Consider the following 14,898-nt stretch of genomic DNA (forward strand, 5'->3'; position numbering starts at 1 on the left):
GCATTTGATATAAAAATCCCTAAAATGATTCCAAAAGCATTGTTCTTATTAACTTCCTTTTTTATTTTTGTAGAACACTATTTATGTGTAGGAGCTAGTTGATCTGAAAACTTCCCTTCAATGACACACTTAATATGCATTATTCCAAATTTACTAAATTTTTTTTTAAGGAAAAATGTTTCAAAATATATACTGTATCAATCTAACTCATAGGGCTATGCACAAATTGCACTGGAAAAATAATATAGATATGTGGATATAGATATAAATATATCTGTGATAAAAGAAATTGTCTCAGGAAAGTTTATGAAATTTATTTTAATCCAATTCCAGAATTTACATATAGTAAAATTTTTATACATACAGATATGTGTACATATATGTATATATCTTTGTGTAAATGGTACATTCTAAAATCTTATTTTGCCTTCAGAATTTGCTTAAATGAATTTCATAATTTTTAATGAACCAATTTAATTTATCATACATATTTGTGTGAGCTTTGTAAACCACACTGTTTTAGTATACATTTTGAGACTACATACATATATATGTATAAAAGTCTGTTTATAAGAACATATACACACGCATACAGAGTCATTGTGTAATATGTGATATCACACTTCAATGCACTTAAAACCTTCTCCCCTGAGTTTACAGTGTGATGTAACTTTTGATTTTAAAGTTAATTAATCTTGAATTTCTTGAGTTGTCACTGTAGCTCTTCATAAATGCATATGTTTGTCATTATATATGCACATAAATTGTGCTCATATATTGTGCATATAAATATCTACCTATCAAAACCACGCAGAAAATATATTTATTTGATTTTTTAAATAATTCAAAATACAAAGTCACAAACTTCTCGAGCATGATACTTTATTTTATAGGTTGTATGTTATATTTTGCTAATTAAGTTTTGTTTAATGTAATGTCTGCAATGGAGATTACATTAATTTTTCTATTTATAAAATTGTTTTTGTAGCATAGGATATGTCCATGAATGATTATGTATGGTAGGAAAACTGTTCTAGATAGTGCACACATTCCTAAATCCTAAAATTTAGGCTTAAAAGTCATGAGCAAGTGTAAAATGGCACAAATGAGGAAAAATTCTATTACATGATCATTTTTATTTTTTGAAAGAAGCTAAAAGAAAAATTATGTTTATTAGAATATTTAAACTTTTAGATAAAAAGTAAACTCTGAGAAAGACAAAGCAAGGTTAATATGAGAATTATATATGTAGTAAATAAAAAAGAGTTAGATGTCATCAATATGCTCTTTTCTGAGTTGTTTATTAACTAATAAGCCACTTATTTTTTTTCAAGATGTAGAATTTGCCAAATTCTAAATTCTACAGATTGGAAAATAAGACAAATCTTTGGATGGAATGCTTTACATAGAAAAGTACATAAAGTAAATTCTCCAATACAATAAGTTGAGAACAATTGCTAACCTTACCTGAAATTCCTACACCAATGAAATTATGGACCAAAGGTTTGGACCAAAACAAAACAAAAAAATATTTATCCTGCTTTTTTGTCTCTTTTGAAAATCTTCAACATAATCAATGAACTATAGTTCAAAGATTCTTTGCATCAAGTCTGCAGTAACAATATCATAGCATCCAAAATTTTTAAAGATTACAATATGCTTACAATCTCTAAGTAAAAACAAAAAGACCTTGTAATTTCTTAACATTTTGGCATATATATGCGTATATATATATGCACATATTCTTGTGAAAATGCATAGACAGGAAATTGAATTGTTAAAAACAGTATCACGCAGTAATGTTTTGTTTTATTAGTTGAACATGAAAAAATTGAGAGTCAAAATATGGAAGCATTGTATAAGTATTCATTCTCTATAAGTCCCTCTAACCAAAGAGCTGCATTCATATATAGGATCAAAAGACTTGATAAGATGAAATTTTCTTTGGTAGCTCCAGGAGAATTAGGAAATGAGGGTCTGTTGAATAATGTTTATTTCAGAATCTAAACCCAAGTAAGAAAAATTATATCTAAGCTAACATTATGAAAGATTCCTACTTGCCTATTACCTTTTGCTTTTATATGTTTCATGATTTTATATAATTTCTTCTGTGATAATAAATATCTGACATTTATAAAAACATGTGGAATGAGAAATATATTTATCCCGTATATAAAATTTGCTATATTAAACAAAAATGAATTTTGTTGAGAACTAATTAAAATATTGCACTTTGGAATTGAAAACCAATACATAAAACATGAAGAGACATATAGAACAAATGAGGATTTTATATGTGTGCATATTTAATATATGGATGTACTGCTCATTATTATAACATGTCTTACCTTTCCCCTTATTATTTCTTTTTTATCAGTAGTGTCATCAAAAAGATATGGTATAATATAATGAATAGAGTTCTGATCTTGAAGCCAGGAAAATATAGACTTCAAGTTTTACTTCTTATATACTCTCTGTGTGAGCCTGGGAAAGTCACTTAAACTCTGAGTGTTTGGAAGTCATTGTAGAATAGGTGTCAACCTAAGTTGTTGTAGGAGCTTTCCTCATAGGAGTTCTTAATACCAGTAAAATCAGTTCAAAAATATATCCATGCAATTATTTTTGATATTCTAGATGATTGTTAAAAACTGGTAACTCTCAAATCAGTACACAGATTTTGTTGTAGGAATACTCTATGACTGAAAAACTGTCATAATCTTTTGATCTTTGTTGGTTCTTCTCTTGAAATATAAACAATAACGACTTACTTCATAAGGCAATTTTGTGATTTATAGTAATCATAATATTTAAAAATGTAAATTTTAATAAGTTTGCATTGAAACAGCATGTGGAAGGTAAAAGAACATTGAATTTGACATCTCAAGCTTTAGATTCAAATTGTGCCTCAGACAGTAGCTTTGTATTCATGAAAAGGTCAACCTATTAGAACCTGTTTTTTTTTTTTTTTTTTCATTTGTAAATATGGGTGTTATAATGGACTCCTTCCTTCACAGGGTTGTTGTGAGGAAAATACTTTGTAATCTGAAAAGAAATTATATGTGTAGCTTAACATCATCACTAATATATTGTGTAATTTTTAGCATTTTTCTAGTTTCAATGACCTCACTTTTCTAGTACTTACATAGTAATTGCATATTAAAGGTTGAGCTCGTACTACTGTTTCTAAAGATAAATAAAAAAAGAATGGGGCTCTTCATTTTTAAACTAATGGTTTTTATCCCTGGGACTAATTCTTAATCCTATAGAGAAAGTAACTGAGAAAATAATTATGAATTATTTCATTGGATTGGCTTTATAAATGTCTTATCACTTTAGTGATATAAATTATTAGACATTTTAAAATTAGATACTTTTTAAGGAAGGTGTTAATAGTAAATTTATTACACTATTTTAAAATTTAATATAAAATTTTGGTATAGATTTTTATTTCAGTTTATTCAAATTTAAAAAAGATGGTATTTTTAAAGTGTTAAAATTTTATTGCTATATTTTTTAAAGTTCCATTCTTATTTTTATTGTAGAACAAAGTAACCTTATTCATAATATAAATAGAAAATAATAGAAACAAATAAGTATATGTTTTACACAAGGAAAATCACCCTACTGAATTTTTAATTCATGTAAAAATTGTCATTCTATGTCAAGCCAAAATTTCTCTTTCCCTAGGATGATATACTATATATTTTTTTGTTTCTGTAATCATCCTGATCTGTATCTGGCCACTGGACCCAGGGTTAGTGCTCTATCCACTGTGCCACCTAGCTGCCCCATATTTTACAATTCTTTTGAAATGTACTTTCATAAACAAAATATTCATGTCTTAGTGTTTTAGAATAGGCCATTTTTGTTATTCTTAAAAACTAACATTAAATACATTATCCATATTTCATTATATAAGAAAATAATTAAGATGTTGAGACATATGTTAAATCATTCACGTTTAGTCAGACAATCTAATGTGAGTGGGTACTTGCTAAAAATGATGACAACTGAGGACATGTGATACATTGCTTCAAAAAGACATCTCATTGCTTCAAAAAATTTATAAATGTATGAATATGTGAATCAGAGGCAACTGATTTAAAAAAAAGAAATCTAGGTACTGTCTCTGTGTCATACATATACATGCATGTTTATATACATGTTAATTGAAATATGAATAATAATATAACTTGTCATCATGAGGGGAGGGAATTTTTTTTTTTGGTTTGGACACAGTATTATGTATAAATTAATAATGTTCTTGTCCTGAATATTATCTTCCTTTCCCATTGTACATATTAAGCAAGATTAAATAATTTCTTTGGTATTTTCTAAAATAGTTAAAAATATGTCAATTTTTTATTAAGGAAATACACAATATCTGAGCACATGCAAGAATATTCAATTTTGGCTCACATCCATATTATTTTAGTACGTTTCATTTACTTAGTCAACACTTCCATTTTCAGTTATCTCTATAAGGTTGAATTTTTGTTGTTATAAGTACAAATGTTCAGATTATTTTTTCCCCTTAATGTCAAATTTGTTTAAAATGAGGGCTCAGTCTCCATTAGTGGTTTAAATTCTTTAAAAAAATTTTCCTTCCATGATGAACTTGATGTATTAAGGAAGGAATAGTGTATCTAAATTATTAAATGCGTGGTAGAGAAAAATCATGTGTTTATTAGGTTTAAAATACCAATGTATCTGAACAGTATTTTATGTTGACATATTTTATTTAAAAATAACTTTACTTGATGTAGCTTTTAATAAGAAGTTTTTAATATTTGCTCAATATTTGTTCATTATTTTAATTTGAAAAATGTTTCTATTCATTTGTGATTTAAGAAATAATCAATTTTTATTAACTTCATTTAAATTAATAAATTAACAGAAATTGTAAGTGGTATTTATATGTTCTTTATTAGGACTTAGGTGAAAAAGAATGGTATAATCACAATGGCAATAGTTTGGGGATCATTTCTCTTGATAGTGTAACTTCTCTGTTCTTTCATTAGCATGCTAATGGCAAGGAATATTTGAAAGAAACGTTAGTAACTTCCTTCAGTTTCTGTTCTCATCTTCCTTCTCACAACATTGAAATGTAAATTATTTGGTTATGAACAGCCAACTGTCAAAGGGATGGAATTTTGAATATGAGGTCAAAAGTGTAGGTAAAGGTTATTTTCGGTTTACTGGGCTCTGTAAAACAATTACAATATTTTTTGCATATAAGTATTTACACCTTATTACTAGTTTTCTAAATACATGAATCCTGATAAGAAAATACTTATGGACTTGAGAACCTCATGATAATTCAAGAAGTATTTTGTTCTGTTGTTTTTATTCATTTCAGATGGAAATAAAACTGTATACTCTTTAATTTTTTTAAAAATAGAAGAAATCTATAGAAAAATTTTATTGACACTATTTGATATGAAGTAAGTTCTTGCTGAGCATTTTGATTTTCATCACTCTAATTATTTAAAAACTTCTGGGGTTTTGCTAAATATATTTATAGTGTGTACTAATAAAAGTAGTAACATAAAAAACATGTTGAATTGGAACCTACTGCTTAGTGTAACTTGTAGTTTGGCACTATTATCTTTGTCAAAAGTTTTTCATTGTTTTCTATGGATTATATAGATTTTGCCTTGTCAAACTTAAAGAAGCATCAAAGAATAGTATACCTATGGAATATGTTCACATACTAAAATAATATGTCCACATTTTTTAATAGGGATAAACATATGATGTTAGTAATCTAAATGTTTGTTATTTGAATGTATCTCTTTTGAACTTTTTAAAATTAAATCGGTGAAACCATAAAACTATAATAACGTATTAGCGACAATTTTTTTCTCTTTGTTTTGACTTTTGTATTTCAAATATTTTTACGGGGTCAAGTAGAATTTAGTGCAGAGAGCAATGACTGGGTAATCAGGAGACCTGAACTCTATTTCTGGCTCTGCCACTGACTAATTATGACCTTGGGTAAGTTATTTAATTTCTATGTACCTTGACTATTTAACTATAATCACCTAAGCAATGAGGTATGAAGACATATGAATCCTTTTTAGTCTGTTTTTATCCATAGATGAAAATCATTTTGTGTCCATTGTAACATAAAATTACACAAATAATACTAAAACTTTAGTAGAGCAACTATACTATTTATCTAAACATTTTATAGATTTCTCAAATATAGTGATTTCTTTGAGTTACAACTTATTTAAAGGTATATATTGTCAAATAGAAACAATTCATTTTATGACTTGTGAAAAACTTTTTCCATTTTGTCAGCATAATGTAGAAATGTTTTTTACATTATGCATTTAAAGTAAAATACTTTATGAATTCAAATTTATCACAGATATATTAACATTGTGATTTTTTTATCCTTTTGGGGGATGGGTAAGAAAAGGTAATGTACTCTGGCTTTTAATGTACAACTTCTGTACATAATTCTAGGAGGATATGCACTCTTCTTGGGCTTGCACTCTGTTAGTCTCTGTGGCTATAGGTGAAGAGTAAAAGGGTAGAGGCTGACTTTTGTTACTGGATTTAAATAAAAGTTTGCAAAATGGTATAATGAACCTTTTAGTTATCAGTATATATTTGATTTTCTACAATTAATTTGTATTTGATTTTCTACAATTAACAATAGTTTTTATTTTTATAAATAGTTTTTATATTTTAATACATTGTCATCTTCTAATAGTTTTTTTTTTTTTTTACATTTCTCACTATTGAATGAATAGGCATAGCTTGGTAATGGGAATTATTCCGTGCTCTTAGTTGCTGTGATTTGAGTATATTGAATTCTAAAGATGCATTTTCCATAATACTTATGAAAATTGTTTAGTGCAGGACTGAATTGTATATTGTTTGATGAAATGATGATGTATCTACCAGCTCCACTGATATAAGAATTATTGAGTGAGGATTTTAGTTCTGATTTCTTTTCTTTTGTGCCAAATATTCTAGTGACAATTTTTTAGTTCTGGTGAAAGAGAAGTTGCTGTAGATGCACAGTTTGGTAGGATTTTTAAGGCTTTCAGTCTGTTTTAGTTAAATCTCTTAATACATTTTTAGCTGTCAAAAAAGAGAGATTCTTCTGAAAGTATACCTTATCATCATGCTTGTTTTATTGCACAGTTTGTGATAAAAAATTTTTTTGTGAAAAAATTAAAAGTAATTAAAGACCTGTTCTTTAATTTGAAGGTTAGCTAAAATTTAAATGTGATTTAAATTCAATATATTTGAGTTGGGATATATTTATTGCTCTATAAGAATTGGCTGTATTGAATTGATTGATCTATTGTTCTGAATTTTAATTTGTATACAAATTCAGTGAAACTAAAAATGATGAAGAAAAATGATAAGGCTTTGATTAGAGTGTGAGTGATGTTGGCAGTTGTAATATGACTTCTTTACTTTCAGCAGTCATCAATAAATAAATAAATGACTCATAACCAGAGTACATTCCATTTGAAATAGCAACATCTTGAACAGACTAGTAATTGCTTGTAACAGTCTTTTGTACTAATGGTGTCTCTCCTCAGCCTCAATGTCAGAATTGGTTATTCAGAATTGTAAAATTTGGATACTCCATTTCCTACACTAACTCTTATCTTCTAATTCTTCTAACACTCAATAGTTTAACCATATCTATATCAGTTCTTTCCTATTCCTCTTTGTGTCTACTTGATTATTTCTTCCTCACAACTATGCACAGGCTTTTCTGGCAAAACGATTTTTGGCCCTTTCCCTCAGTGTCAATTTTTACCTTCTGAGTACCTCCACTCACGCCCATCTCCTTTGTCTATGTCTGTCCATTACACGATGTGATCACAGAAGAAGTGGACTCACCAAGGAGAAGAAACTCAGGTCTGTCTCTTCTACTGCTTTATTCTTACTTGTTCACTTTTCTTTTCCTTAAGATTTTATCATAATTCATTTCACGGTTTTCTGTTTGTTTACAGTATAATCAAATACAGTTATTCAGATTTTAATTTTAAATGTTTATTAAAATTTGCATAACCTCAAATCAATTATATTTGTTATTTAAAATAATAAATTCAGTTACACCAGTCAACAATCTTTAAAATGATTGAAGGCAATGAATAAGAAAAAATAAAAAAGTAAGATAGCTTTTGTCCTTAAAGAAATTATGATTTAGTGAGGAGATATTACATGTGGACATATAGGTATATGCAAAATAGATGCAAACTGAAGGATTTGGATAGGAAAGAATAATTAACAAGTAATCATTAATAACCTTTTTCTTCTCATTCAACTTGTAACATTTTACTATGTAAAATCTTTGTTTCAATTCCTGTAGTATTTATTGAATACCCATTGTATATAGAAATATCCTTTATTGTGACAAGGGAAAAAAAGAATAAAACATAGTCTCTTATTCACAGAGAGCTAAAACTCATTGAGGAGATAAAATAAGCATATGTGAAAGAAAAAAACGCATATTAAATTATTAAATACCAAATTGAGTGCAAACAATGAGTACTATTTGAAATTTTGAAAGGAATGTATACCATGTCAGTTAGAATATAGTCAGGTAAGGAATGATAGAAAATACTATCACATGAACTAGGATTTTAGGGTAGGATGCTTTGTATAAGGGAAGAAGATATTCCAGATGAAAAAAAATATGAAAAAGAAGAAATGAACAGGTGAATTTAGGGACAATAAAGACATGGAGATCTCTGACAAAATGTTCATATTGTAAACTATAGAAGATAGAGTGAATCCAGATTATGATTAACTCTGAATATGAAAATGATTTTGAATTTCTTCATTTTGAAAATGTGTTTAGAAAGGAGTGACATAATAAAAATGATATATTAAAAATAGAAAAAGGAGTTGGCAGAGGGATACATTAGGAAGTCTAAAACTGGAATTTTTTTTAAAAGAATTATATGACAATGACAAAAATTGGGGAAACTACAAGGAGAACAAGTGGAGGAAAGAACACATAAATGGGGGTAAGAAAATAAGGAGGAATATTTAAAAATATATTTTTACAATGACAAATTAAAAACAAAAGAAGGAAAGACATAACAAAAGGAAAAGGAAGGGTTCTAAGTAAAACTGTGAAGTGCTTCACTTTTCCTTGGTCTTTCTAATAAAGAATGGAGGTACAATATATAATATTAATTTTGGTAAATAGCATGATAATCTCAATCGGCTAGACATAGAGTAAATAAAGATGAATAATAGGGAGTAAGGTAGAAACATTTGGTTGGAGCCAGATTGTCAAGAGCTTTAAATATGAACACTGAAGATTTTTGAGCATAGAATAGGACATAGTGAAACTCATATTTAAGAATGGAAGAACTGAAAATAAAGAGACTGGTTAAGGATCCAAATATAATGAACATGGACCTTTAAAGTTGGGAAACTAGAATGTTATTCTTTAAAGACTACTCAGTAGGAGGAAATTGTCTATTCTACCATCTTCCTTTTCACTAACACTTTTATCCAGGTTACTTTGAGAAAACAACAATCTAGCATACTATGTTTTTTCTAACATCCTTCATGCTATATCACTCTTCAGACAACCTACCAGGGGCCTTCAAACTAAGTTCCATGGACCAGATGTGGCAGCTGAGGACGATTATCCCTCTCACCCAGGGCTATGAAGTTTATTTAAAGGCCCATAAAACAAAGTTTTTGTTTTTACTATAGTCTGGCCCTCCAACAGTCTGAGGGACAGTGAACTGGACCCCTATTTAAAAAGTTTGAGGACCCCTGCTATAAACCAATGGTTCTCAAAGTATGATCCAGGGACCAATAAGTAGTCCTTTCATAGGGATTTGTGAGATCAAAGTATTTTCATAATTATACCAAAGTATTTAATTTTCAGTGCAATAAATATTGATCAATATAACCTATATACAAAAGCAACTTGTTTATTTTTAAGAGTATAAGAGATCCTGGGACCACTGAGAACCATTGCAATAAGCCAACCATTCTTCATCTCTTTTATAGACATTCCTCAAGGACAATCCTGAATGTAAAGTATTGTTCACATAATTTTAAAAGTCAAATTTATTTTATATTATAACATTTCTTTGTGGAGAACCCATTATGGTTTTTAATTTACATTGAATTTACTATAGCTAAGTAATATTTTTACTTTGATAGAGCTATTTCTTAGTAAGCGGTATTCACTTATTTTTCTTGTTCATTCCTGTGTGTATATTATTTAAGAAGTAAGTGATGCACTAAATTTGGGTAATATCATTGCTTGACTAGAGTTTCATTTTTAAAGAATATGGATGTTTTTTTCCTACTTAAAAGAGGAGTGAGAGCCATAATAGAAACTAGTAATACCAAATACAATGGAATCCCATTATAGTATGATTGCCAGTTCTGAAATTAGAAAAACTCATCTTCTGAGTTCAAATCTAACCTGAGATACTTACTAGCCCTGTGACTGTGAACAAATAACTTAACCCAGATTCCTCATCAATAAAAATCAGCTGGAGCAGGAAATAGCAAACCACTCCAGTATCTTTGCCAAGAAAACTCCAAAGATGTCACAAAGAGTTGGGAATGACTGAAATGAAACAACAAAATGTTGCACACATTTATTTATAGCCCTTAATCAAATTATATCCTTGTAACATAGCAACATATAGTAAAAGCCTGATATGATACAAATTATAATGGAGGAATTAGTCTTGGTACTATTATATTTCTGTTACAAAATTATTTCAATATAATAATTAAGAATAGGACAAGGAAGATTGTTAATTTCATAAATGTGAATATAATTTTTTGTTGCATGCCTTTTATATTATCGAGTTTTGTTAGCAATTCATACAAGCAAATACCCAGTCATACTTAAATAAATCATTAAGTTTGTACATAAAATAAATCATATTAATATTCATTCAAATTATCTTTACTTTGCATATATTTAACTAAAATACTCATAGTCAAATAATTTTTGCAATAAATGTTTATCAAAAGGCAGTATTTTTAGCAGTTAAAAATTAAAATTTTAATATTTGTTAAAATTGGGAATTATATGTGTGAGGTCAGTAGGAATTGATTTTAAGTTCTTTTTCATTCCTTACTAAATATATGATACTATATGAGGTACATTATTTTTGGCTTGGTTAATTAGATTATGGAAAACTATTAGAAATCTTTCCTTAATACAAGAGGTAATAACTATAAGAAGAAATTCGAAGGCAAAGCATATTTAATATTGTGGATTTATGGAAAAAGATTCAGGTTCAGAATGTAACAAGGATCTAGTTGATAGGTTTTTAGATATTAGAAATATAAAAAATACTAATAGATAATAAAATAACAAGTGGGTAAGAATATGGAAAAAGTTTTTTTAAGGGTGAATTAAGGAGAAACTAAATTTAGAAAATAAAATGATATGTTAATTTCAGAAATAAAAGAAATATATCATTAAAGTAGGTCCAAAATTGAAAAAAAGGAGAATTTGTATTTGATTCTGTGAAATTTTTTCTTCCAAGAAATGAGGTTTCATTTGAAGAATATGGTTTCCATGAAAGTAAATAAAGAGAATAAGCAGAGATTAAAATGGAATTTTAAAGGATAGTTCAGGTGAATTACTGGTCTAATTTAATAGATTAATTGAATTGGAAGAGAATGACTTTCAGACCATAGGCAATAGATTATCATAGTTTGCAAATATCCACAGGTGTATGTAGTGAGATAGTTGCTTTGATGAAGGTGAATAATCTTATCTTTTAAAACCTTGTAATCATCTAGAGGCAATCAAATCAGACATTTTTGCTTCAATACTCAAAGAACTTATTGTTCCATTATTGTGGTTATTTACTACAATAATGTAGATTGTAACTCATACACATAATTTTTGATCTTCATGAGTTGCTAAAATGAGTTAATAAAGTCATCTTTCTGGTGATAGATTTCTCCACAATTCTATTGCAACTCAGGTAACAGACAGTTTTATCAGTGGACTATTGTTTGAATTCTTTCCAGATAAATAGGACTTGCTAAAACTTAGGATCTTCTGTTGTGTCCTTTGAGAAACCAGTTATCTCTTTTCTAGTGAATTGATAGTCATGAGTCTTTTTTGAATAACATATATATATATATATATATATATATATATAATATATGAATCATCCACATCTTGGATTATGAAATAGAGAGGAAAAGTAGGGATAAGCAGGGTAGGAGTTAGTTGTAGGAGGTGGAATTAAGATAGAGAAGAATTTGAGGTGATATAATAACTGTTTCCAGTTAAATGAAGTAAAGGATGATTAAATTTTTTTGTTTGGTCATTGAAGGAAAAAGAAGGGTCACAGGATAGCAATTACAAGGAAGCCAAATCCATCTTGATAAATATGGGGAAAATACCACTTTCAAACAGTTACTACTATCCGTAAATGCAATAGGTTGCCTCAGTTCTCTGTTATGGGAATTCTTCAGTTATGGGTAGGAAAATTTTAGGTTGGACTAAATGATCTTTGAGCTACCTTTCATCTTTAATATCTAGTTTATTCCATAAAATTATATATGTAGCTATTCTCAGCTCCTTAACATCTTCAAATTTAATGTATTCATTTAATAAATTAATAAAAATTTTCAAATATGACAGAACTGAGGATAGTCCTTTGATATACTGTTATAAAATGTCCTACAGGTTCATATCATCCCATTGATCTATACTTTTTGAATACTTTAATACATCTATCTATCTAGCTACCTATTTATATTCCTTTCATTTATTCAGACAGCAAAAGACACAGGATGTCCTTTCACTCCATGTAATTTCTTGTCCTTCCATACATTCTCCATAGAAGGTCCATTGAACTTCTCTCTGACCTATTAGGTCTCTAGAAGTTGAGCGTATGGTAGTAGGCTTTGTGGACTTTGGACTGTTTCATTTATCACTTGCTTTACCCTATAACCACTTTTCTAGTTATACATGTTTATTGTTTCTCTTGTGCAATTATTTATTGACAACCTACTTGCTTGTCTTCACAGCCTTTTGCATTGATGTCAATTTAAATTTTTTGGTGACAATAGTATTCTGTTATTTGCATTTATATAGCACTACTATATAAATATTAATAAAAATATGAGCCTTTGTTTTGGGAAGAATACTATGGATACTATCAATAAACTCTTATCATCTTACATAGGTACTATTTCTTCTTTCGACCCCTGTTTCACATGGAGCTGCTCTCCTCCTTTCCAAGATAAGTCCCCCTACATAAATCCTTCATTTGAACCCATGCTTTTTCCTCCAGCAAACTTCTACTACTACAGTCTCCACTCATTAATTTTCAGTCTATCATGATCTAAAGACTCCCCTGAAGCCTACAAACGTACTCATGTCTCACCCATCCTCAAAAAAATTACCTTTATTTGATAGTACCCTCTTCTATATCTATTATATTATTCCTGCAATTTTTAGTTAAATTCCTTGAAAAAGCTTTGTTGGGTGCCTTTATATTCTTTTCTCCAATCCAATTTTTGACACTTTGAATCATGACTTCTGAGTTACTGCTCTTTCTAAAGTCACCAATGATCTCAGATCCTACTAGTGATCACCAGTACAATTAATATCACATGCCAAATCTATGGGTATTTTTTCTCATATTTCACCCTTTTGACCTGTCTACAGTCTTTGATATTGTCTCTTGGATATCCTATACTTCTTAGGTTTTCATGACACTTTTCTCTTTATTCTCCTACCTATCTGACTGTTCTTTCTTGGCTTGGATTTTTCTTCAGGTTACATCCACTTACTCTAAGACTCTAACACCCTGAAGCTTTCCCCCCCCTCCAAACTATTCCTATTTGGTGATCTCATAAGTTCTCTTGAGTTCAAATATCATCTCTTGTAAATGAATCTCAGATTTATATCTCTTTCTTGAGTTATAGTCCCACATAATCTTCTTGGATATCTTGAATCGATGTTGCTTAGGAATCTCAAACTCTGGTCAAAATAGATCTCATCTTTTTTTCCCTTTAAACAGTCCTGTCTTTGAAATTTCCTTATTACTGTCCAAAGACACCACTATATTTTCAATCGCCCAAGCTTACGATAAAAGTGTAAGCTTGACTCTTCACTTTCAGCCCTCATAACCACTCTGTTGTGAATCACATCATATAGAAAAAATTGCCTTTTGTTTGGACCCTGTATTAGGTATTCTTCTTCATAGAAGCAAATGCCTGGTGAACCTATTTCTCCCTTGTAAACTCTGTTGAAATTAACAATCACAGAGACTTTGTAGAAAGTTAGATGTATTTTTTTAAGGAATACTGCATTATTTTGACATATACATATTCAGATACCTTTTTGAAGAAAAACTCTTAAATTAGCATTTTGTTCTACTAAATCAAATAATTTTTTGATAGTAAAGAAAACAAGTTTAATGAAATACTACTCACTCATTGTATAACTGTAACTTTCTGACCTTCTGGAAAAAATAATTTGTGAATCACTTGCCTGGTGTTTTCACATTCTTCATGAAGGAGGTCTCAATTTGTGTATAGATTATTCTTATCATAATTTTACTAATGTAGCAAAATAGTCACATGAGTCAATAGTCAGTTATTATCTTTATTGTCTTCTTAATGTAATAGTATCTATGTTATTCTCCAATAATTTTTCATCTTTTTTCCTTTAAGATATCTTTAGAATGATTCATTAGTACCCTCAAATTTGTATTACTTCTAGATTATTTGTCTTCTGTATTTTTGGTCTAGTATACTTGCTCTTTTTATCTCTATTCTCTTTTGGGCCATTTCTGTTGCTTTAGCTAGCACACTGAGAACTATGGTGTTAGAATCCATATGTTATTGATAAAGACAATAGTTGTTAGTGAAATATTTACCTCTTTTTTTCTT

At 28.8% G+C, this 14,898-nt stretch overlaps 1 protein-coding gene across 36 annotated transcripts in view; it reads left to right on the top strand.

Annotated features, from left to right (window-relative positions):
* RIMS2 (regulating synaptic membrane exocytosis 2) overlaps positions 1-14,898 on the top strand; it is a 775,594-nt gene that overhangs the window by 538,057 nt on the left and 222,639 nt on the right. For 12 of the 36 annotated variants that reach the window (XM_031947077.1, XM_031947080.1, XM_031947078.1 and 9 more), the window contains one exon: positions 7,861-7,893. The exons of 23 other annotated variants lie outside the window; for them this stretch is intronic. In XM_031947077.1, the coding sequence (XP_031802937.1) occupies positions 7,861-7,893 (33 nt within the window). The remainder of the gene's footprint in view (positions 1-7,860; positions 7,894-14,898) is intronic. One more of the 36 variants, XM_023496432.2, reaches the window with a different exon arrangement.

Source organism: Sarcophilus harrisii, chromosome 1, assembly GCF_902635505.1.
Source record: "Sarcophilus harrisii chromosome 1, mSarHar1.11, whole genome shotgun sequence".
In the NCBI taxonomy this organism is placed as follows: domain Eukaryota; kingdom Metazoa; phylum Chordata; class Mammalia; order Dasyuromorphia; family Dasyuridae; genus Sarcophilus; species Sarcophilus harrisii.